We start from the raw sequence: 24,636 nt of genomic DNA, 5'->3' as shown, positions 1-24,636 counted from the left end.
ATAAAGAGACATTAGTAGGATGGCTCATAATATTTGAAGAATAGGCTAAATTTACAATATGGGACCAGTAAAATTTATGTGAGCTGTAAGTGTGCTGACATGACAAAAATGTGATAGAAAATAGCATACATGAAGGTGATAGGAACACAAACAAATATAAATAAATATCAATGGTAAGACACACAATGTTCAAAGTATAAGACCAAAATAGATTTGAGCAATCAAAATTATGTGATCTGCATGTGAACACACAGAACAAAGATATGGTAGAATTAAGGCAAAATGAAGGTGATGTGATCACAAACATAAATAAGGAAATAATAGTGGGATGGCATAAATTTGTCAAAGTATTGGCCAAAAGTATAATGTGGAGCCAGTCAAGATTATAAGAGCTGCAATTATGCTGACATGACAAAAATATGATAGAACTTTCATAAAAATATGATCAGTACTTTCTGATTAATTATTTGCACTACAAATTGCATTAGATGCTTTAATTAGTCTAGAGACCTTTTCAAGGAACATCCTGTTCCTGCCAGAGTTTCTTTCATCAATTCATCTTTCAAGTCAAATACATTATCATGCTGATTACTATGACCTGAAAGGTATACACCAAAAGATCGGTTATCTGTTTTAAACTGGATGTTCTATTGCGTTTCTTCATGCTCTTAGCCATAAAGAAATAAAACATAATGAAATGGCAGACAATTTTGCAAATAAGGCAGCAAATATCCCTCCTCCAAGAAATATAAAGATCATGAATTTCAGAGAGGTTTTTACCTTAAATTGCACATTACAGCAATAAGATGATCCTGTAGTCACCAGTCAGTAGAGATAGTGTGCTGACTGATCAGTTGAGTCCCAAACTAATCACCAGGGCTTGTTGCACCATTCCTTGTCAACTGATGATTTGAATGACTCAATACTGACAGAAGAAAATGTTTCTAGGTATAACAAGTTCCATAAGCTCACCCTCCAATTAGAGGAATTTGCTATGTACCCTTGATTTGGCAAGCTTCTTGTAAAGTTCTTGATCATCTTTTGTTGTTCTTGAAGAAATATCTGTTCAAAAGACATTTGGGATAATTTTTTTTTATGGTTGATTAGCTTGAATGTCATTATCATCTCCACTGTATTTTCGCAATAAGTCAGTGAACATAATATTAAGTTTTTCAAGCTTGGAAGGATAGGGAATATCATAGAAGCCTTGGTTACATTTGGTTGTATGCCTCTGAACTGATTCTAGAGTTTCCTGATCAGATTCATTAATTGGGTTGGCAATACACATACCAAATTCTAGCTTAAGCCACAATAGCCTTTATAAAGCTTTGAAACAACATAGGGTAAACAATTATAGAAAGTTCTCTTAATATACTGAGACTCTGACAATCCTTTGCTGCAACAGTCTGGCAATGCAAACTAAACTTTAGCTCTTCATCAACTAATAGATCCAGATCATCTTCAGCATGACTACTCAAAATAGGTTCCCTTGTTTTGTCCATTGACTCACTTGAGTATTAACGTCTTGAATTTTTATTTACCAAAGTGGATAATCTTGCATTTCTGGACATTGAAATTCAGCTTCCAAGTCTCTGCCCACTGAGTAAGTGAATCCAAGTCTGCTTGAATGGGTTTTTGTTTTCTCTGAAGTTTCAACTGAATCAATTGATTGTAAATCATCTATATGAAGGCTTATTTTATCTTTGATGTTAGAAGGTGCATCATTAATGAAAATATTAAATAATATTTAATAGAGTTTCAGGCTCTAACACTTTAGAGCCTAAACAAAAACTGCTTACCAGAGTTTTGTACATCCTCCTTTCAGGTTTAAGGACTCTAATTAATACTGACATTTAATGAGAAATTTATTACACCCCTCTCAACGGAAATTGTCAGTAGATTTTGGAAAGACTCAGCATGTTCTCATAATTGTTCTCTCTAAATTGAAAAATCCAAAGTTAAATTGAATTAAATGGATAAAAGGTTCTAAGAGACTGACAAATTACTACTCTTAATTGCAAATCCCTATATCATTTGATGCTCTTATTGTTTGCTCTTTTTCACATCAATCTGAAACCACAATTTATAGCTCAATGATAATGATCCTAAAATGATGCCATTATTAGGCCTACTAGCAGTAGGCTGATTGCTATCAACTAGACAATATATTTTGAAATGTAGTTAGAATTATCCAATAATCAGTGAAAGTATTCCTGGAATTTCAAAGAGGTGAATGGACCTAATACTGGATAGCCTACCACAGACCTCACAAACATATGAATAAGAAGCCTAAAATAGTCATTCAAATTAATGACACCCTTATTAAGCAATTTCAAAAAAATTCAAGACTATTATAAATCAGTGGCTTTGATATACAATTAAATAAAAAAAAACTAATTTTTTTAGCTGAAAGTAAGGAGCAACATTAAAACTTAAAACGAATAGAAATTACTCCGTATATGAAATGAGTTGTCCCCTCCACAATCCCTTGCTCTTTACGCTAAAGCTTTTAATTGTTTTAAAAAGTAGAATTGTGGCAAAGAGTCAAACTTTAGCATAAAGAGCGAGGGATTGTGGAGGTATTTGAAATGTAGGTATTTGCATATCTTTAAAACCTTATAAATTAGGATTGAGCAAAGTTCTGAAGCTGAAAACAATTTTGTCGTACTTCAATTAAGCAGAAGATCTATTTTGCAAGGTTTCACTTTTATAACACACATATTTTTAAACGTCATCAAAGGTCAGGGCCCTCTAGAGGGAGAAGGAGTAGAGGTGGGTACTTCAAAATACCTTCCCAGGACATAGTTTAGCCTGTAGAACCATCCCTGAAAGTTTCATTTTCCTAATGTAAACCCTTTCTGAGATAGCAAGAAGTCAATTAACTAGAATTTTACCCATAATTTGATTTACCTTGGGAAATTCCTCCTTTTCATTGTAGGAGGAAGTAATTTTAATATGTCTCTGATCAAGAACATAAGATGGTGGTAATTTTTGTAAAAGATTAGAGCGTTTCAAAAGTATGGCCACTGCATTTCTTTTCATGACTATGGATAAAGCAGACATGTATCAGCAATCTAGGGCTGAATTTTAAGAATTGTGTACCTCGTCTTTCAAGTTTGAATTTATTCGACCATAGAAATCTATTTTTTATCCTTGTTATTAATTTTTTTATGTGCAAAAAAATCAAATTTTACTTTGATTGCAGATTCTACTAGAACTAGTATAGAATTTGTCGGAATTAAAAATTAACTTAAGATTAGCATTAAATAATCCATTATATATTTTTATGATAGGGATTACTTATTGTTCTGCGCATTAAAAGAAAAGACGAAACGCTAAAATGGCAATGAGAAATGGGGATATAATCTTAGAGCCTCCAGATGGGTTAGAGCAACCTGTAGATTTGTTGAGAAATCCTAGTAAGCTCAAAAAGTTTCCTAACAAAGCGATTAACAGAAAAAATTTGAAAAAGGTTGGTAATTTAGATTTGAAGTTCTGTCAATGCTTAAATTATGCTAGTTTCTGTAATTTTTGGCCAGGTTTCAGGCTTGATTTGGTGATCCTTGATTTCATATCATATTCTTTTCAGATATTATAATAAGAAGTTAAAATCTGGAGGATAGGCTTCTTATTGTGTTCAAGTACTAGCTTAAGTCATGCCTCAGCTATCATTAGAATAATAAAATATGATTAAATAGGCTGTTTGTTATTACCTTGGGTAGAATATTCTGCTGTTTCTGATGAAAGAGATCTTGGGGTTATTGTAGATCACCAATTAAAGTTTAGCAGCCATGCTAAGTCTGTTTCATCTTATGCAAATAAAACCCTTGGTATCATAAAAAGAACCATCTCCAGCCAACACCCTAGAGTTCTTATGAAGTTATATAAGGTGCTTGTATGTCCATGCCTGGAGGTTGGAATGTCATTGGCAGCCCCTTTCTTCAAAACAGATAGGAAGTTGCTTGAGGATGTCCAGTGTCATGCCACTAAGATGGTTACCAACATGAATAAACTTCCATACAAAGAAAGACTATGTCATTTGAACCTGCTGATGCTGACATACTGATGGAAAAGGGGTGACATTATTTTAACCAAAAAAAATCTCTCTAAAAATACCCTTCCTGGTCTCTTTGCACAGCCCTTGCATTCTGGTACTAGAGGACATTCTTTGAAGCTCTCCATGCAGTGTTCCACGAGTAGACATAGAAGCCACTTCTTCAGCCAAAGAATCATCAATTTGTGGAACCAGCTCTCTGAAGAAACAGTTTCTGCTACTTCAACTGACATGTTCAAGTCCCACCTTGATAGGGAATGGCTCTGCCAGGAATTCCTTTACAATTGGGAAGCTGCAGAGTCCTCCACAAGAGTCTAATCTAACAGCCACAATCTACACCAAACAATTTCTTTTTTCTCATAGAGCATCACAAGGATGGATAATCCTTATATCACTCCAAGCTGCAATTTAAGGTAATACTAGTTTAGCTACTTTTGGCTATCTTAGAAATGAGTTAGGTTAGGAAAATGAAAATTTTAGTAATGAATCTAGAACCAAAAACAAACTCTTAGAGGGTATTGCCAAGCTTCTATGTTAAGGCTTTTTGTAACATATGGACCAGCAAACCCCCTCCCCCTTTCAGAACTCAAAACCAAATCTCTCATTCATTTACTTTAGAAGGTTTTAAAATAAGAATCTCTTATACATATAAAGATTTTAAAGTGTAAATTCATTATCTCATAGGATTTGTGCTTTTTGGCACAAGTTTTACAGCAAGCAAAAAATGATACTTTTTACCTTTGGTACAAATCTTACTGCAAGCAAAAAATGATACTTTTTGACTACCAAAATTAGATTCAAACTTTTGAATAAGCCAATTAGAAACCAGATTTCTATTTTCTGGTCTGGTCAACAAACTGAAGGTGAAAACCCTTGTTATAATAAATCTTTGCAAAGAGGTTAGACCATATGTTGTATAATCAAAATAAGAGTTGTGTTGAAACATTTCTGAGGTCAGTCTACCCAGTGCTTAATTTAGAAATCTGGGTTGATTCAGGATATATAAGGTGAACCAAAAGTTAGGAGTGTAATTCAGTTTTTTGGTAGTCACTCTTTGATGCACTTTATACTACTATCATTCATTGGAGTCATTTTACCTGAAGTTGTATATGAAGTAAGAAAATAAAATTATTGTCAATAATTGTGTTTGTCTTTGAGTCAAGGTACAGTTCCTATTGTCTCCTGGTTCGTTCCCAAGGGAATCTGCCCATCTCGGCAGACCTAAATGTCATGATAATGAATTCGTCTCCAAGGTTATAGAGACTGGTCAATAGAACCCTCCCAATTTATATCCATTAACTATAAAGCTCCCATACCACAAACAACTTAAACTATATAAGAAATCAAATAAACTTTATAAGAACCCCCCCCCCCCCTGTAACATCATCCTACAGACCATGCCAGATGTTACAGGGGGGGGGGGGGGTTTCTTATAAAGTTTATTTGATTTCTTATATAGTTTAAGTTGTTTGTGGTATGGGAGCTTTATAGTTAATGGATATAGATTGGGAGGGTTCTATTGACCAATCTCTATAACCTTGGAGATGAATTCATTATCATGACGTTTAGGTCTGCCGAGATGGGCAGATTCCCTTGGGAACGAACCAGTAGACAATAGGAACTGTACCTGTACCTTGACTCAAAGACAAACACAATTATTGACAATAATTTTATTTTCTTACTTCATATACAACTTCAGGTAAAATGACTCCAATGAATGATATTAGTATAAAGTGCATCAAAGAGTGACTACCAAAAAACTGAATTACACTCCTAACTTTTGGTTCACCTTATATATCCTGAATCAACCCAGATTTCTAAATTAAGCACTGGGTAGACTGACCTCAGAAATGTTGCAACACAACTCTTATTTTGATCATACAACATATGGTCTAACCTCTTTGCAAAGATTTATTATAACAAGGGTTTTCACCTTCAGTTTGTTGACCAGACCAGAAAATAGAAATCTGGTTTCTAATTGGCTTATTCAAAAGTTTGAATCTAATTTTGGTAGTCAAAAAGTATCATTTTTTGCTTGCTGTAAAACTTGTGCCAAAAAGCACAAATCCTATGAGATAATGAATTTACACTTTAAAATCTTTATATGTATAAGAGATTCTTATTTTAAAACCTTCTAAATTAAATGAATGAGAGATTTGGTTTTGAGTTCTGAAAAGGGGAGGGGGTTTGCTGGTCCATATGTTACATTTTCTGATTTGTATGTCTTTGAAATGTGTCTACTTGACAGGTCTATACCTCTTGAAATTTTAGACAAAACAACATTTTACCTTAACTTTCATCAATCAGTTTTGTTTTCTCTGGTTTTAGCTCTGAAATTACAATTATTATTATTATTATTAATATATTACCCATCAAAAATGGAAAAGACAGAGTATATAAAAGAAAAAGAAAGAAAAGCACAAAAATTTAAATACACTTCCACTACAAATATTATAAAATAACACTAGTCCAGGGGTGGTTGGCTCTTAAAACATAGTTACTGAATTTGGAGATTCTTCTCTCTATGACCATGGAAGGGTTGGTGACCTTATTGTTAATATTGGACTTTTAAGCCACATCAATCAATGGGTTTAGGCTATTCCAAGTATAGAAAAATGTTTGCAGGCCTTGTAAATGGGGGTTAAGCAAAGCTATTAGGCTAAAGATGGTTCTGTTGTAGCCTACTTCATCTAAGCTGAAGATCTATTTTGTAAGGTTTTACAGTCAATGTTCCTATTGCCTGAACAATTGTTTACATTAAATTACCTTAAATTCCATTTGCCAGCAAGATAAGGTGGTAGATCCTCCTGTAGGTTCTTGCTGGTGGTGAGTGATGTAATTATGTTGGCTTAGCTTCCCAGTCCAGCCTCCACTCAGCCCTCTCCCAGTCCCTGTCAACTCCAGCCTTGAAGGAGTTGGGGGTCTCAGCTTGGATGGTAGACTTGGATAGGTGATTCCAAAGGGGGACCACCTGAATGGAAAAGAAGCCACATCATTCCCTTCTCCAACATCCAGGCAAGTGAGGCTTCAGACTGTGACCTCTTGAATTGTTAGCCAGGTAGGGGGTGAAGATCTGGTTCAGGTGACCAGATTTGAAAATTTTGTGTGCCATGATCACATCTGCTCTATATCTTCAATACATGAGGGTTGGAAGTCTCAGAGACCTTAGGCAATCCTGGTAAGGGGCATTATTTAAGCCACAGACCAGTTTGGTTGCTCTCCTTTGGACACTTTCAAGGGCTCTTGTGTCCATTTTATTTTGGGTTGAAGGCCAAATTCAAGGTGGGGACTTAAGTTTTGTATCCACACATGACTTTCTGGTTACAAAAGAGCACTTAATGAGTCCAAGAGCCTGATTAGCTTTTGTAACCTGAGCCTGAGTGTGGCTGTAGAATTGTAAATCCTTGTCCATAATGACACCTAAGTCTCTCTCCTCAGCAACTGCTTCCAATTGATCATACCCTATATGGTAGGGATGGTGGGGGTTGTTGTGCCCTAAGTGCAGTACCTTGCTTTGAATTGTAGGGCCCAAGTTGATGACCAGGAGGATAGTCTGTCAAGGACTAGCTGAATGCAGGCTCTTTCTTCTTCAGTTTTAGCTGGCCCAATGAGCTTACAGCTGTCAGCATATAATGTTAAAAGGTTGCATAGATAGGTTGTACAGTTGTTAATATATATGCTGAACAATGTTGGCCCAAGGATGGTTCCCTGTGGGATGCCACTTATGACCAGGGAAATGGAGGAGAAAACTGGATCACCATTATCAGTGTAGATCATGACATACCTTAAATCACAGCTTGGAGCAATATAAGGATTATCCATCCTTGTGATGCTTCATGAAAAAAAGAATTTGTTTGGAGTAGATTGTGGCTGTTAGATTAGACTCTTGTGGAGGACTCTACAGCTTCCCAATTGTAAAGGAACTCCTGGCAGAGCCATTCCCTATCAAGGTGGGACTTGAACATGTCAGTTGTAGTAGCAGAAACTGTTTCTTCAGAGAGCTGGTTCCACATATTGATGATTCTTTGGCTGAAGAAGTGGCTTCTATGTTTGCTCATGGGATGCTGCATTGGAGAGCTTCAATGAATGTCCTCTAGTACCAGAATGCAAGGGATGTGCAAAGAGACCATGAAGGGTGTTTTTAGAGAGGATTTTTTTGGTTAAAATAATGTCACCCCTTTTCAATTGGTATGTCAGCATTGGCAGCTTCAAAGAATGTAGTCTTTCTTTGTATGGAAATTTATTCATGTTGCTTAGTGGTTAGCAACATGGACATCCTCAAGCAACTTCTTATCTTTTTTGAAGAAAGGGGCTGCCAATGACATTCCAACCTCCAGGCATGCACATACAAGTGCCTTATATAACTTCATAAGAACTCTAGGGTGTTGGCTGGAGATGGTTCTTTTTATGATACCAAGGGTTTTATTTGCAGAAGATGAAACAGACTTAGCAAGGCTGCTAAACTTTAATTGGTGATCTACAATAACCCCATCTCTTTCATGTGTTGAGATCTTCCAGTTAGGAATGCTCAAATCCAATCAATCACATCCTCATGCACCTGGTAAGCTTCAGCTTCTGGCTTGGTTGAGTAAGATAATGTTGACTGGTTTACCCATATCCAAAATTTTAGTTGCATGATCATATGACTGAATAAAGTTGGTGTCAATTGACCTGCCCCTGCAGAATCCATGTTGTTTGTCACTAATAAGAGTATTTTCTTCTAAATAATTTATTAGAACATGGTTAATGATACCTTCCATGATCTTGCAAATGGCTGAGGTTAGGCTTACTGGTCAATAATTTCCCAGGTTATCCTTGTCACCTTTCTTAAAAATTGGTATAATATTTGCTGTTCTCCAGTCATTTGGTACTGACTTTTTGGCCATGGACATGTTAAATATTCTGGCAAGGGGGAGGGAAATGTGAGCAGCAGATTCTATCAAAAGCCAAGGGTGGAGGTTATCAGGTCCAGCAGCTTTGTTGGAGTTTTAACTTCTTAGTATTTTAAATACATGATCTTGAGTAATTATTACAGGAGGCATTGGGTTATGTACTGTTACAGGGGATATGGTTAGGAGTGTAATACCAGGTGGCTTTGAAGTGGAGTTTGTGCAAAAGCTGGCATTCATGCAATCAGCAATTTCTTTTGGGTCAGTACTACTAGAGCCATCTGATTTTTTTAGCCTGTTGGTGTGTCAATGGGAAGGGTTGTTGGCTGTAACATAATGCCAGAATTTTTTGGGGTTTTTCTTTGAGTCATTTGCAATAGATTCTTCTTGGTCTAAGATAACTTTTCTTGTCATGTTTCTCAGCTTATTTTGGAGCATGATGTATTTGTTGTAATGGTTGTCACACTTGCATTTTAGATATTTATTCCATGCTCTATTTTTCTTTCTGATAATTTTCTTAATATTCCTGGGAAGGTATGGAAGAATCTTTTGTTTATCTGACCAATAAACCTTTATATGCTTCCTACATGCACCTACTAAAGTAGACTTAAAACAATTTCAACTAGATTCAACATTGGTCTCATCTGATAATTCCTCATCCCAATTTATATTAGCTAGTTCTTCATGGATCAAAGTGTAATTGATAAAAGTTCTCTTAAGTTTACCATCACAACTATGGTTAATATTAATGTCATTCATTATGCATATGTGATCACTTGCACCAATAGCTGGAAGGTAACAAGTGGAAGTAATCCTCAGGATCATTTGTAATAAGGAGGTCTAGTAATGATGGTTGTTGTGAATGTCTAAATCTAGTGGGTTTTATTATTATCTGAGTTAGGAAGTTGTCAGCAACAGTTTGGGTGGTTGTGTAGGAGGGGTTATTAGGGGGTGAGTACCCAATACCTTCAAACCAACAAACTTGTGGCATATTAAAATCACCATAAAGCACAAGTGATGAATTTAAATTGCAAAACATCTGTATTAGGTTAGAAACAGCTTGGTGAGATTCTAGTTGGTTTGGAGCTGATGGGCTACAGTAAAGCACACCACTATTCACAGTTTAGAATCCAATCAGAAGTCTAACTAACACATGTTCCACCCAAGCATTGGTAGGTTGAGAAATAGAAAAATCAATTTTATCTACCTTAATTCCAGGTCTAGTTTAGATAGCCACTCCTCTTCAACACAGGTTACTATCTAGGTTGCTCAGGAGTAAGTATCCAGGGATTTGAACATATGCATTGTCTAATTTGGTCAACAAGTTCTTAGGACACACCTCACAAACACAGAAAACATCTACATCCTTTTTATAAAGTAACACTTTTAGTTTTGAAAGTTTTGCCCCATGGTGGAGGATGGTCAACCAGAAATGAATATGCTACTAGAATTAGCATTCCTAAGTACTATAGTATAGAAACTATGCTGCTTTGCAGCATAGTTTCCTTTTTAGACAGCTTGTGATGAAACTAAACATTAACCCTTCATTTTCCTACGTTAACCCCTTTCCAAGATACCAAAAAGCAGCTAAACTAGAATTTTACATAAAATTAAGTTGCCCTGTAGCTACAAGACCAGTTCAGCCTTACTTTCAGATCTTAATGAAATATTTTGATTTTTCTGTGCTTAAAAAAGATAATGTCCCTTCATATAGAGTTTCATCAGTTAAATTAATATTCTAGTTTATCACTTTAGTAAGCTTGTGCCTAGTGTAATACCTCACCACTTAGACAGTGCCTGATTTTGTGCCTGATCCAATTTGAAAAAAATACTATTCTCTAGGAGTAAAATCATATTTGCAATCTTTTTCCATAGTCATACCTAAAAAATGTTACCCTAATAGCCTTGCATATAAAAATAGCCCAATATATGCCTCTTTTTGTTCTAAACTTTAATGCAGTTCAGTCTATGAACCTACAACCACCTCAGAAAGCAAAAATCATAGATGAAATGGTAAACATCTACCTACCCAGTCACATGCTTATTCAAGCAAAAAAGGATCTTGCTTTACTCCTAGCAAAGCTAAACCTTGACATACAGTCCTATGAAAATTAAAGCAACACATCTTAATACTTCATTGGAATGTAAGATCACTTTTAGAAAATAAGGTAAATGATCTAATATCTTTTATAAATAATAATTACATTAATATTGCTTGCCTTCACAAAATTCATTTGACAAAAACCAACAAATAAAGTCCCCAGAATATACTATTGCAAGAAAGGATAGGTCATCAGAGAGAAAAGAAGGTGGTGTAGCTTTAATAATAAATAATAATATCAAATTTTGTGGCATTAACTTTTCAGAATTTTTAAATGATGTTGATACAGCTATAATCTATGTCTGCCTGAATAATACCAAAACTTACATAATAATGTTTTATAACCCTAATGGCCTAACTACAGATGCCCTGGATTTCTTTAGTTATATAATTAATTCTAATATGCTATGAAATATAATTGTTTATAGAGATTTTAATGCCCATAGCCCTTTGTGGGGGGAGGGATAAGCCACCAAATAAAGCTGGTAAGTTAATTGAAAGTTTGATATCAAATAATACTGAATTAACAGTTGTTACCCCTCCAAATCTAAGTACATATTTTAACCCCTAAAGTGCCAAATTTTCCACAATTTACCTACAAATTGTGTGAATAAATATTTTGAATGAAATTTATATAAAGAAAATTGATAACCTTTGCATGAACCACTTTGCCATAGTTTATTCATTAAATGAACATGCTAAAATTCTTCCACATACCTCCAAATATATTAACACAAAAGCAAATTGGACTGTGTTCAAAAACAAGCTCAATGATGAAATTATAAGTTTCACCCAGGAATCTTATATTTCATTTGTAACAGCTGACACTCATGCTGAAGTTTTGGCATCCATACTAACAAATACTGCCAATCATGCTATCCCCAAGACAAAACCCAGGAAAACAATCCCCAAACACACTCCTAAAGCATGGTAGACTTTTAGTGCCAAAATAACTAAAGAATAAAAAAGGCAGCTAGGAGAACATACCTAAAAAAAACCACCTCCTATTATTATAAATGTTAAATATAGTTATCAGAATAATTTTGCAAATATTCTTTGCAGAAAAATACATGAACCAATTATATTTAAACTCATAAGCCACATCTGTGGGGGCAAAACATCCCCCAACCCACTCCAGCATGAGCTTCTATATAATAATACCCATTATGATAATGATAATGAATAGGGAAAGCTATTTGCAACTCTTTTCTCAAACAAGCTAACATCAAATAATAACAACATCACTACACTAATCTCAATGAATCCAATATACCAGCCTTGCCCAGGATCATTGTATATAACCTGTCCATTCTCAAATTGCAAACTGAATTATGCAATACAACATATTAGGGCTAAGGCTACTAGTAGCTAGTTAGCTACAATAACATACACCCTAAATGGACAAAGAATTTCACCCCTTCTTATAAACAGGAACTCCTAAATCACTATAATCATGCATTGGCTACATCCACATAACAGGCCAAGCCAATTTATTTGGAAATTGGGGAGGTGACAATCCAATTTGACCATTTGGGCAGCAAGCTCTAAATAGATTACTTTTGTTGTCTACTTCTCAGGCAAGAAAATGGATGACTTTACAGTGAATACATAAAACGTTGATTGGTCCAATGACTTGTAATTAACACTTGTGTAGTTAACTACATCTTTGTATTTTTTTTTTTACTTGGTTTTGTACCATAGTTTGTTGGCGTTGAAGATTGTGATTTTGCTGTTCTCTGAATGTAACATTTCTTTCTTCTTCATTTTCATTTTTGACTCGTTCCAATTCTTACTGTTGCTTGTCTTCTAACAGCACAATTCTTTCTTTTTCATTGCTATTTTTGATACTTTCTGATGCTCAACCTGGACGTTTCTGCTAACCCTACAATTCTTTGTTCTTCACTGTCATTTTTGACATGTTCTTATTCCTCCTGTTGCTTGTAATTCTTGCTGCTGCTTATCTTCTAACTGCATATTTCTTTGTTCTTGCTGTTGTGTATCTTCTCACAACGTCTTTCTTTGTTCTTTATTTTCATTTTTAGTTTGTTCTGTTCCTCATTATCATATGTTTTATACTCAAAAATTTTTTTGCTCTTCACTTTTGTTTTGAGTCATTGTAATTCTTGCTGCCACTTATCCTTTAACCTCGTATTTCTTGGTTCTTAAACTTTGTTTTTTTTTATTCTTTGTAATTGTTGTTTTCACAAGTATTCTAACTACATATTTCTTTTTTCTTTATTTTGTTTATGTTGCTTCAGACGTTTTTCAATGCCCTTTGCCTTAGCTGCTTATATTATTCTTGTCACTTTTGATGGTCTAGCATGTTCATTTTCACTCATACATTTAGCTTTCTCAGGTTGTTCTCTCGATCTTGTCTCATTTGATGGTCTACTTTGTTCATTTTGAGCATAAGTTTTTGTCCTCTTTTGTCCTAATTTGAAACGAATAAGAGTTTCAATAGGGATAAGTCCTTTATTAGGCAGTGAAAAACAAATACAAAAGCTCTGAACATTTTGAAGACACAGTTGGTCTTCATCTTCAGTGGAAATTCTAAACTATCATAATTAACAATAACTATATTAACACTGAAATAAATTGTAATAACTTCTGGAAAACTGAATATTACTGGTTCATTGGCTTAAAAATTCATTAACTGAGTTCACTCAGTCTTAAGTTCCTTCATCTTGCTTAAATTTATGTTGAATTCTTAATATGGCTGGTAAAATCTTCTTCTTCTTCTAATTGTAAACTAGTTGTAAATGGAATGTTTCTGAATTTGTAGTTATAAAAAATTCAGTGTCAAATTTCTCCAAAAATTTTTTTTTAGCTTGCATTAATTATTTTTTTGTCCTCTAGATTTTATGAATCTGCTGAAAATGCCTTCTGAAATTTATGCAGCCAATTATGAATGCATGAATTAACATATTTTTAAGCTTTTGTTCTATAAATTCTAAAACTGATCGAAAATCTAATTTCAACACAAGGAGACGGTCTAACACAAAGGCACAGAGAGAGAGAGAGAGAGAGCAATCAAATAGCTGAACATGCTGAGATTTAAGGTGTCGAAAATCAATTATCCAGAAGGGCGATTTCTCATCAAGCTTTGCCACACACAGTTTGACTGTATGTTGCTTGTGTGACAAACTTTGTTAAAAGCTTTAGAAAAGCCAAGCAGAATTGTGTCAGTAGGCTTGTGGCTGTGGTGAGAAGACTATGTGTTTTGTGTTAAGACCAACTGCACAAAATTGAAACTACACAAAATGACATCATAATCTACACCACATTGATCTCAGGAAATTAGCAAATATTAAAAAAAAGTGGGCTATCAACCATAACTGGAGGAAGAATGTTCCTAATTATAATTATTTTTCTGAAACTTAATAGCTTGGATGTATTATACAACTGGCTAAGATTTGCAACCATCTTTAGAGGTCCAGCTCATGAATGTGAATATTCCTACTGGGCCCAATGCCCCCCCACTTTCCCTTAGACTTTTCCATGGATTTAGATATTCCCTCTACTAAGTACCAATGTCTTTTATTGGACAAAGGAATCACATCCCTCCAGTATACCTAGAAAAAATTGTTGAATCTGATAAAAAAAAAATATATAAGGAGAGTTTTCCTACTTTAGTTGATGGCTCAAGAATAGATGAAAAGGTGTGATGTGGATCATATCTTCCTTCCATCACAAGTCCTTACTCAGAGGAGTAGGGGGCTCGACCCCGCCCCCTGGAAAGTTTTTTGACTCGTAAAAACGTACCAAAAATGAATATAGACAATTTTCCATGCGTTTTTTGAGGGTTTTTGTGTAACTCCCCCCCCCCAGAAAAAATCCTTTGCAAAACCACATAAAAAAATAAAATCCTGGATACAGCATTGCTCCATTAATATTAACTTTGATGAGAAACTGCTTGATTATTTATGTATTATGTCAACTTCATGGAGATTACCAGAGGCCATCTAATAGATAAGAAACCAAATTTTTCTTCATTTTCCACCAGATATCACTTCAAAATATACCATAGAAACCTTGTAAGCTCAAATGGCCTCAACCTTCAGACTTGTTTTGTCAAATCCCCAATACTACTAGCCTCACACTTTCATCCCTCTATTGCAGATCATGCAATATAAAAACTGAAGTTAGTGGCCATATCCTATTTGACTGTAATGGCCTAACGCCAATATAATATACTATTAAAAACGATCTGTTATAAAGTGCCTCAAGCACTACAAAATATCACCATTGGTTAAAATCCTGGGTGACCACACTCCCATGTCATGTTGACCCCAAAATGTACGGTAGGATTATCTAGTGCCTTGAATCCAAGGAGCTACCTCAAGGCATATAAGTTGCTGTAACATTCAATAGTCTAACATGCTGCATCAATTTTGAGAAAAGGAGAGAGGGCTAAATAGTCTTGAATGAAAAGCTCATAATTTCTTAACAGAAGAATTATAAAAGATCAGCAATTAGGTATAGCTGCATATTAATTGGAAGCTGGTGGAAAACGTTTATGGAAAGATGGTGTGGTTGGAATCACTCCCAATCCTACTGAAAATTTGGAATAACTATCTCATTATTACTTCAAAGGCAAAAATAATTTGGCCTCCCAAGCTCAATTAAGCTATTTACCCTCATTATTAAAAATCAGTAAAAACCAAAGTTTGCTAGTGGTGCTAAGTTTTTACTTAAGTATGCTTAATTACTGATCTATTTTTCAGAATCTGTAGGATAATCAGTTCTGGTGGTTCTAGTAGTCAGGGAATGAGGAATGGGTATAAATGGTAGTAGCAGTCATGGTGAGACATCTTGAACTAACTGGAGGTTTGGTTAGTACTAGCTACAGCAGGTTAATTGTGATATTACATTTGTATTCTTTTTTGTTGTTTTGGTTGGTTTGACCTATCATAGCGGGGTAAGATAAAGGTTAATGAGAATAATTTAAAAAAAAAGGAAATTAGTGGCAACTGTAGATTAGTTACCATATGATGGAAGTGCACAAAGATAATAGGCTGCAACTAAGAAGTAAAGTAATTACCTCTCATTGGCTTGGTCTGGCACCAAAAATTTAGGGGCACATCTCCCCTCTCCCATAAATGGCCTCTCTCCACAACAGTAGTACATGATACCAGTTTACTCTTTGCAGTTGAGAACATGTCCACTAGGTGTACATCACAAGGTTTTCCGGTCAGGAGTACATTTAAGGGTCATTTTTTTGTAATTTAATTTAAATCTCACTCGAAGGGACTGTTGAAGTGTGTCCACCACAAAGAAGACCTCATAAAAGGTAGATTGACAACTTTAATTGGCAAAATATCATCCATTATCCAGAACTGTGTCTGACCGAACAGCATATCAAGCACTGGTCCATGAAATTTCGAAAGGATTGGCCCCAAATTGTCCCATGAGGATGGATGGGACTTCAGTAAGTTAGTAACAAGGAGTCAAACTATTAAATCAGACCCTACCAAATTTAAAATCAACAGAGCTCCTTATTCAGATGAATAAACAATTGTGTAAGTAAAGAAAATTTTCAAGTAGTCAAGAAACTCTGTTTACCAAAAAAGCATTGGGCATCATCCACTAGGCATGCATTGGAAGGTTTTCCTTTCTGAAGCACTTTGAATATATTGACTATGTAACTTTTCAGTAACAAATTCATAACCATGCAGTATTAATTCATTTGCAGTTGAGAAGCTCAGTATATAATGTTTTTAAATAGATTGACTATTTGAGGTTTTTTAATCAAGAGCAACTGGGTCCTCCATGGGGCTAGATAGTAGTTAGGTGCCACGAAATGATTGAAAACGCCACTTTCCCGTGGTACAATCTTTTTGGTCACTTTAAAAGGCCTCTAGAACTGTTAATCTCCATTGGAATGAGCCCTATATTGATCTTCCAAGACCATCAGTTTGATACAGTCAGCCTTGTGTAGTAAAAAAAACACATGTCTGTGATGTTTCCTCTGCAAAAAAAAAACACATTTTTATTGATAGGAGCTTCTAAGCTTTGCAGTTAGGTTCTCCAATATGCCAGATCTAATGGTGTGAAGATCAATTGCCTTTTTGGGAGTGCTTTCTCCAATTTCCAAAAATCAGGCAAGATTTCTCAAGCTTCTAGTGTTTAATGGGAACATTAAGCGAAAAAATTTTGTGTCTGTGAAATGAAAAAAAAAAAAAAAAAAATCTTTTAAGTATTAATATTGCACAGGCTCTGCTGAAAATTAAATCTAGTTCAAAATGATATTCAGAGGCCAAATTTTGTCGTGGAATTTCAATGGAAAAGTTGCCAATCAAATCCCAATTCTTTTGCAGTTTTTGGAGTCCCATGACCTAGTTCTGATTCAGGAGCATTTTCTGTCAGAAGACTGCCAAAGTCTGTTACCACTATTTTCTAATTTGTATCTCCTCTTTCATAGTGCAGTTGTGTGACCACAAGGCAGATCATCTTGCTTTCTTGCTATCCTGTCCTGACTCCCTTGCAAGCTATTAGCAGAGACTGATTACTTTATTGCCACTAAGCTTGAAAATCATGTAGGAATTAACGTTTATCCACCTACAAATTATAACAAAGAACATTCTGATTCACGATTTGCATCTGCCTGCAAGCTTTTAAACAAAGACAATGTCTCCCCAATCACAAATCTTTTGGAGCTGGGTTCCTCTCGACTATTGTATGTGGCCTAAGAATGATAACTTTTCATATATTGGGCCAATTTCCTCAACTTCCAACTTAAATCATGTTGTTGCTTCGTTTGTCAGTCACAAGGGCAACGTTGTAAAAGAAGGATTCTACTCTGACCACCTTCCTATCTCTACTTACTTACTCATCCCCCCCTATGGCTCAAAATACAGATTCGAATTGGCTTTCCTATTGAGATTGGAAAAATGTGTCAAGTGAGTCTATCAGTAAAGCTTGTGACGAGATGCTTAGCAAAATCAAAGTGCCTTTCAATCTTTTATGTGATCATGCTGTGCTTCCACAAAGTGAAAAGAACATCTCAGTTGAGCTCACTTCTTACTTGGCACAAATAAATCACGCGCTGAAATGTGCTGAAATAAGCACCGTTCTCTTTGACGTGTTCATAAAAAGTCTCAGCTAGAAGATTGGTAAAAAAAAAAAAAACAGAGATCTAGTCAATGCGTGTAATTCGGCCAAGCTATGACTTTCTATTTGGAACGTCTGTGGCCGTCCGAGAGATGGCTTAGTTGATGACTTGAGGCTCTGTACAAAACGGAAATTTAACAAGGAACTGAAAAACCATAGGCTAATCCAGGAAAATGTAATCCGTATTGCTGAAGACTCCTCCTAACTCTGGAAGTACAGCAAGTCTACCAAAGCCCAGAGTAGTAGTTTTCCTGAAAAAAAGTGGGTTGAACATTTTGCAAGGGAGTTCAGTGCATCAAAAATATAGAGTTGTTTTTTTTTAAACAGCTTGACCTTGTTCTTTCAAATAAGACGAAATCTTTCCTGGTTGTGTCGCCAAGTGCTGTTCACTCTTTGATAACGAAATTAAAGAAAAAAAAATCTTCCTCTGATGTTGATTCTATTTCAGCAAGGCACCTTTAACTTGCAGATTTTTTAATCGAACAACATTTAGCACTTCTGTTTCAGTTGATCCTTGTTTGTGGTGTAGTCCCTTTGCAATTTTGTATTGGACAACTAACTCTCATCCTTAAAAAAAGGCAAAAAAGATGCTTTTGTGTAAGATCTCTGTGCACTTTTTATCGCCCCATGTACTACTTTTAAGCTGTTTGAGTCTTTTTTGATAAAGAGACATTTAAGAAAATTGTTCCGCCCCACCTCGTCAGTTTTGGTACTAGCGTGGCTTAGGTTTCTGCTTATAAGTGTGCTTTAGGATATTGAAGAAAGAGGCGATGTCTTGGTCTTATGTGCACTCGATGTTGCAAGAGCTTTTGACTCGTGTATATTTTCGCACGTTTTGCTTGAGGTCCTTTTGAAAGGTACTGATGCTGCGGTAATTAACAGTTTAAGATACATGTATAGAAATTTGAAGACTGGAATTAAAGATGGTAGTCAGCTATTTCCGATTCTAAAAGGTGGACGCCAAGGAGCTCTGACTTCTCCAGTTTTGTTTAATAATTGTGTTACCAGTGCTCAGGATAAGTTGGACTGTACATTTATCTTAAAAGAAGTTGATCTTTTGTTTGTTATGTTACGGGTTGACCTAGCTAAACCTTTCCTGCACTTTTTGAGGATGCTCTTCAACCTTCGAGTTTCTCCCAGAAGAGTACGAACATATTGGTTTGAACTCTAATACGGATAAAACAATTGTTCTACCATTCAACTATAAAGGGAATTGAAACTGAAGCCTATTCGGCTCTGAGGTTCCTTTTGCTAGCAGCCTTACTTACCTGGATATGCGTATTGGAGGAAACCTGAAAGAAACTGTAAACCTGGCAATTAAAAATTATGCCAGTAAGATCCGGGTTGTGTCTGCCTCCCTGGCTTCAAACTTTTCATATCTAAGTAGAGTTCACCGTTCTCAGTTATGTAATAGCCTAACAGTTCCTCACTTACTTGCCCTTGCTCCTCTTTGGTCCTTAATTTTTTTTCTTAATAGTGGCAAGAGAAAGCAATTTCATCTCCTTTACTTTAAATTTGCAAAGTATTTATATGGAACTTCCAACTTGGACAAGTAAATCTTTTCTACAAAGAAAGTATCAATTGGTAAACCCAGCTGGAGTTACTGAAAAGCGTTTTTGTGATTTCTCTATCAAATGCCAGAAGTCTTCCCATTTTCGGTCATTTCTGTTTGTCCCTTGTTTGTAATGATCAAAGTGTGTTTTTATGGCACTTGGTATTAACCAAGTGACATATAGCAGTCGCCAATTCTGTCGGTCTGTCGGTCTGTCGGTCTGTCCCGGTTTTGCTACTTTAGGCACTTCCAGGTAAGCTAGGACGGTGAAATTTGGCAAGCGTATCAGGGACCGCACCAGATTAAATTAGAAATAGTCGTTTTCCCGATTTGACCATCTGGGGGGGGAGTGGGGGCCCGGTTAATTTGCAGAAAATAGAAAAAATGAAGTATTTTTAACTTATCAGCGGGTATTTGGATCTTAATGAAATTTCATGTTTGGAATGATATTGTGTCTTAGAGCTCTTATTTTAAATCCCGACCGGATCTGATGACATTGGGGGGAGTCGGAGGGGGAAAACCTAAAGTCCCGGTTTTGCTACTTTAGGCACTTCCAGGTAAGCTAGGACGATGAAATTTGGCAAGCGTATCAGGGACCGGACCAGATTAAATTAGAAATAGTCGTTTTCCCGATTTGACCATCTGGGGGGGGGAGTAGGGGCCGGTTAATTCGGAAAAATAGAAAAAATGAAGTATTTTTAACTTATGAGCGGGTGATTGGATCTTAATGAAATTTGATGTTTGGAATGATATTGTGTCTCAGAGCTCTTATTTCAAATCCCGACTGGGTCTGATGACATTGGGGGGAGTTGGAGGGGGGAAACCTAAAATCTTGGAAAACACTTAGAGTAGAGGGATCGGGATGAAACTTGATGGGAAAAATAAGCGCAAGTCCTAGATACATGATTGACATAATCGGAACTTATTTGTTCTCTTTGGGGTAGTTGGGGGGGGGGGGAGTAAGTCTTAAAAATTAGAAAAATGAGGTATTTTCAACTTGCGAACGGGTGATCGGATCTCAATGAAATTTGATGTTTAGAAGGATATCGTGTCTTAGAGCTCTTATTTTAAATCCCGACCAGATCTTGTGATGGGGGCGGGGAGTTGGGAGGGGGAACCTAAAACTTGGAAAACACTTAGAGTGGAGGGATCGGGATGAAACTTGATGGGAAAAATAAGCGCAAGTCCTAGATACATGATTGACATAATCGGAACTTATTTGTTCTCTTTGGGGTAGTTGGGGGGGGGAGTAAGTCTTAAAAATTAGAAAAATGAGGTATTTTCAACTTGCGAACGGGTGATCGGATCTCAATGAAATTTGATGTTTAGAAGGATATCGTGTCTTAGAGCTCTTATTTTAAATCCCGACCAGATCTTGTGATGGGGGCGGGGAGTTGGGAGGGGGAACCTAAAACTTGGAAAACACTTAGAGTGGAGGGATCGGGATGAAACATGGTGGGAAAAATAAACACAAGTCCTAGATAGATGATTGACATAAACGGAACGGATCCGCTCTCTTTTGGGTAGTTGGGGGGGGGGGGGGGGTTAATTCTGAAAAATTAGAAAAAATGAGGTATTTTTAACTTACGAACGGGTGATTGGATCTCCATGAAATTTGATTTTTAGAAGGATATCGTGGCTCAAAGCTCTTATTTTAAATCCTGACCGGATCTGGTGACATTGGGGGAAGTTTGGGGTGGGGAGACCTAAAATGATGGGAAACGCTTAGATTGGAGGGATTGGGATGAAACTTGGTTGGAAAAATAAGCAAAAGTCTTGCATACGTAATTTACATAATTGGAACGGATCCGCTCAATTGCGGGGGGGGGTAATTCTGAAAAATAAGAAAAATAACGTATTTTTAACTTACGAAGGAGTGATCGGATCTTCATGAAACTTCATATTTAGAAGGACCTCGTAACTCTGATATCTTATTTTAAATCTCAACCGGATCAAACGTAATTGAGGGGGGGGGCAGTTGGGGGACCGGAAATCTTAGAAAATACTTAAAGCGGTGAGATCAGGATGAAACTGGATGGGAAGAATAGAAACCTGTCTAAGATACGTGACTGACATAACTGGACCGGATCTGCTCTCTTTGGTGGAATTGGGAGGGGGGAGGTAATTTTGAAAATTGAGGTATTTGTAACTTACGAAAGGGTGACCAGATCTTAATGAAATTTGATATTTAGAAGGATCTTGTGCTATAAAGTTTAACTTTAGGTTCTGACCTTCTCACAAGTGCCAAATGAGCTCTTAACTCTTGGCTCTTCCGACCTCGTACCATATGAGCTCTCGGCTCTTCCGACCTCGTCCAAATGAGCTCTTGGCTCTTCCGACCTCGTACCATATGAGCTCTCGGCTCTTCCGACCTCGTCACAAGTGCCATATGAGCTCTTAGCTCTTGTTATTTCTGTTGTCTCTTTTTTTTTCTTGATTTTTACTCTGTCTCTTTCTGGGCTTTCTGCCCGGTTCTTTTGTGATGGGCTATAAATAAAATCATGGTGACTTTTTATCGAAATTTTCTCTTTTAGAGTTTTAGTTATTAATGGTCCAAGTTGCTCCTTATTAACATTTTTCTTTACCACAAACTGTCGATTCTACACCATATATTCTGCATGAATTTTTGGAATATAAGTAGAATATTCCTGAATGTCTTCTTTTCTCCCTTCTTTTTATTTGCTTAATTTTCCTTTTGCTTCTTAATTTTACATGTGTAAAAAATTTGCAGGAGTCAACCTATGTACTTATGGAATTTTTAATGTTCCGGGGCAATATGTCTTTATTTTGCTATGGATTTTTATTTTCTCAATATTTTGTGTTATAATTTCTTTCTTCTTCTTTTTGTAGGCTAATTGATTAATATGCAATTTATATATATATGTGTTTATGTAAATAACGGATATTATAGGAGGATCCTGTGAATTTGGATGGTATTAATGAAGATGAGTTGGAAACACTGTTAGATGAAGCTATTCGATATAAGACCCCAAAGGATGCTGAACAAAGTAGTGATCTCTTTAGAGTAAGTGACTTATAGCTTTGGATATTATAGTTTTTTTTTTTTTTTTTTTTTTTTTTTTTTTTTTTTTTTAGAGGGGGTATCCTTGAAGCATTGCATCAATTTTATTTGTGTGCAAGAGTTTCCAAAAAATATCAGTTTGTTTAATTCAGGGAAGATAAAACACAGTTTACTTTGTCTGCTTCAGCTGGTACCAACTGTAGGCAGACGTGGATCAGTTCTGTCCCACTATTAGTTATGACACAAGTAATCTTTTGAGTAGAAAAAAAAATCATTAGACAGAAATCTTTATAGAAAAATGAAAAGTTTGCTACAAAATTTTTTTTTATGGAAAACAGGTTAGTTTGGGTACCTGTGTAACTCGTCTTCAAGGTTCTGAGGATTAGGGTTTTGCTTTTTGAACTTTAGTGGAGCAATTTGGATTGAAAACAAAAAGCATATTATATTAAACGATAACATATAGTAAAATATGACTTATGTAACTATAGAGAAAAGAAAAATTTACTTGGGCGTTGAGTAACTCACTTCGTAAATTTGAGCTATGAAGAGAGAAATCCCTCTCTTATTACCTGTTGTCATGTTTGTCCAGGAAGACTTTCTAAAAGTTTGGCAATTGCTCCATAGTTCATTAAAATGAGTAATATGTGTTACTTTTGCCTAAAGGTTTGCCACAAAATGCCCTTTTGATTGTAAAGTTTTTCTTCTCATCCCTCCCGCTTCTAAACTTTAACTGCAATTTAAAACACTCTACCTACCCCAAAGAAATTGGAATTTTGTAGATGCTATTTATGTTGTTTTATATATATTTTATAGATGCGAATATGTTCCTATTTAGCTTTTGAAATGATAAGCATAAGATGTACTGCTTTTTCTTTTAAGATCACGTGTTGAACTTATGAAACCAAATTTGACAAAAGCACAACGTATATTCAGCCTTCTCTTTAAATAAACTCTTTAAATAAGTTGGCTTACAATTTTTTTTTTTTTTTTGAGGTTCAAAACAGACGAATTATTTGAAGAATGTGTTGTATATTATATCCATAATCATTCATATCTTGGTTTCATAAGAAGTCAAAATTCTTCTGAATAGGTTTAGAAACTAATGTTCAGAAGACTAAGTCGCTTAGATAAGGAATAAATGAAGGCGAAGATGCGATTTTGGGTACCAAGAAGGTCAATCAAGTGGATAGTTTCATTTACTTTGGCAGTATAATTAGCAAAGATGGTGGATGTCGTGAAGATGGAATAGTAGAATAGCCAAGGCCTAGGGTTCGAAAGACGGATGAGGATTTGTTATATGTCTTCCAGAGGAATTGACTACTGAACGTTTCGGTTATATGTTTGACTGGTCATATGTGAATAACAAGATCTATGACAAATGTAGTCCAATCCATTTACTAGAGCTATAACAAGAGAAACGTCGAGATAGCTAGTGCACGTTTTGCAGATGAAGGATGACAGATTGCTCCATTTTTGGCCATCCATCTAGGGTCAAAAAAGCAGGTCGTCCTCAAGTGTAGTGGAAAGATACTGAAAGGAAAGATTGAAAATAAAATAGGAATTTCTTGGGATGGGGAAAAGAGGGAAGCTTTTAAAAGATTCGGGTGGATTAGGAGTGTGCGCATCCTTGTTGGACTCAGGTGACATTATGTTGCAGTGAGCTGTTAGTAGTAGTAGTAGAGACATTCTTCGAAAATTTTGTGCAATATCATTGAACTCTTTTGAAGAAAACGGAGCTCTTCTCCATTCAGGACATCCCCCTCCCCTCGTAGTTGGAAAAAGAAGTAAAAATGGGAGACAAATTCTAATTTTCACCCCTCAGTGCTCTTTTTAATGTCCTATTAATGCTCCTTTTAGTATTTTTTTCTACATGATAACAGAAAATAGATCCAAATATCTGTGAGAAAA

The 24,636-nt window shown here is 35.8% G+C and overlaps 2 protein-coding genes across 3 annotated transcripts in view; one reads left to right on the top strand and one right to left on the bottom strand.

Moving 5' to 3' along the window:
• Nucleotides 1-3,127, bottom strand: part of LOC136028083 (prostaglandin reductase 1-like) — a 96,645-nt gene extending 93,518 nt beyond the window's left edge. The window contains exon 1 of the mRNA XM_065705694.1: nt 2,911-3,127. Within this exon, the coding sequence (XP_065561766.1) occupies nt 2,911-3,063 (153 nt within the window). The 5' untranslated portion in view covers nt 3,064-3,127. The remainder of the gene's footprint in view (nt 1-2,910) is intronic.
• A 178-nt stretch (nt 3,128-3,305) lies between these two features.
• The window catches only part of LOC136028081 (dentin sialophosphoprotein-like), a 71,911-nt gene continuing 50,580 nt past the window's right edge, over nt 3,306-24,636 (top strand). Inside the window, exons 1-2 of one of the 2 annotated variants that reach the window (XM_065705690.1) lie at nt 3,306-3,472; nt 22,618-22,731. In XM_065705690.1, the coding sequence (XP_065561762.1) occupies nt 3,341-3,472; nt 22,618-22,731 (246 nt within the window). In that variant the 5' untranslated portion in view covers nt 3,306-3,340. The remainder of the gene's footprint in view (nt 3,473-22,617; nt 22,732-24,636) is intronic. The other variant, XM_065705691.1, reaches the window with a different exon arrangement.

The sequence above is a fragment of the Artemia franciscana genome, chromosome 6, assembly GCF_032884065.1.
Source record: "Artemia franciscana chromosome 6, ASM3288406v1, whole genome shotgun sequence".
NCBI lineage: Eukaryota > Metazoa > Arthropoda > Branchiopoda > Anostraca > Artemiidae > Artemia > Artemia franciscana.
Note: the sequence above shows the minus strand (reverse complement) of the source record. Positions and strands in the feature narration are given on the sequence as shown.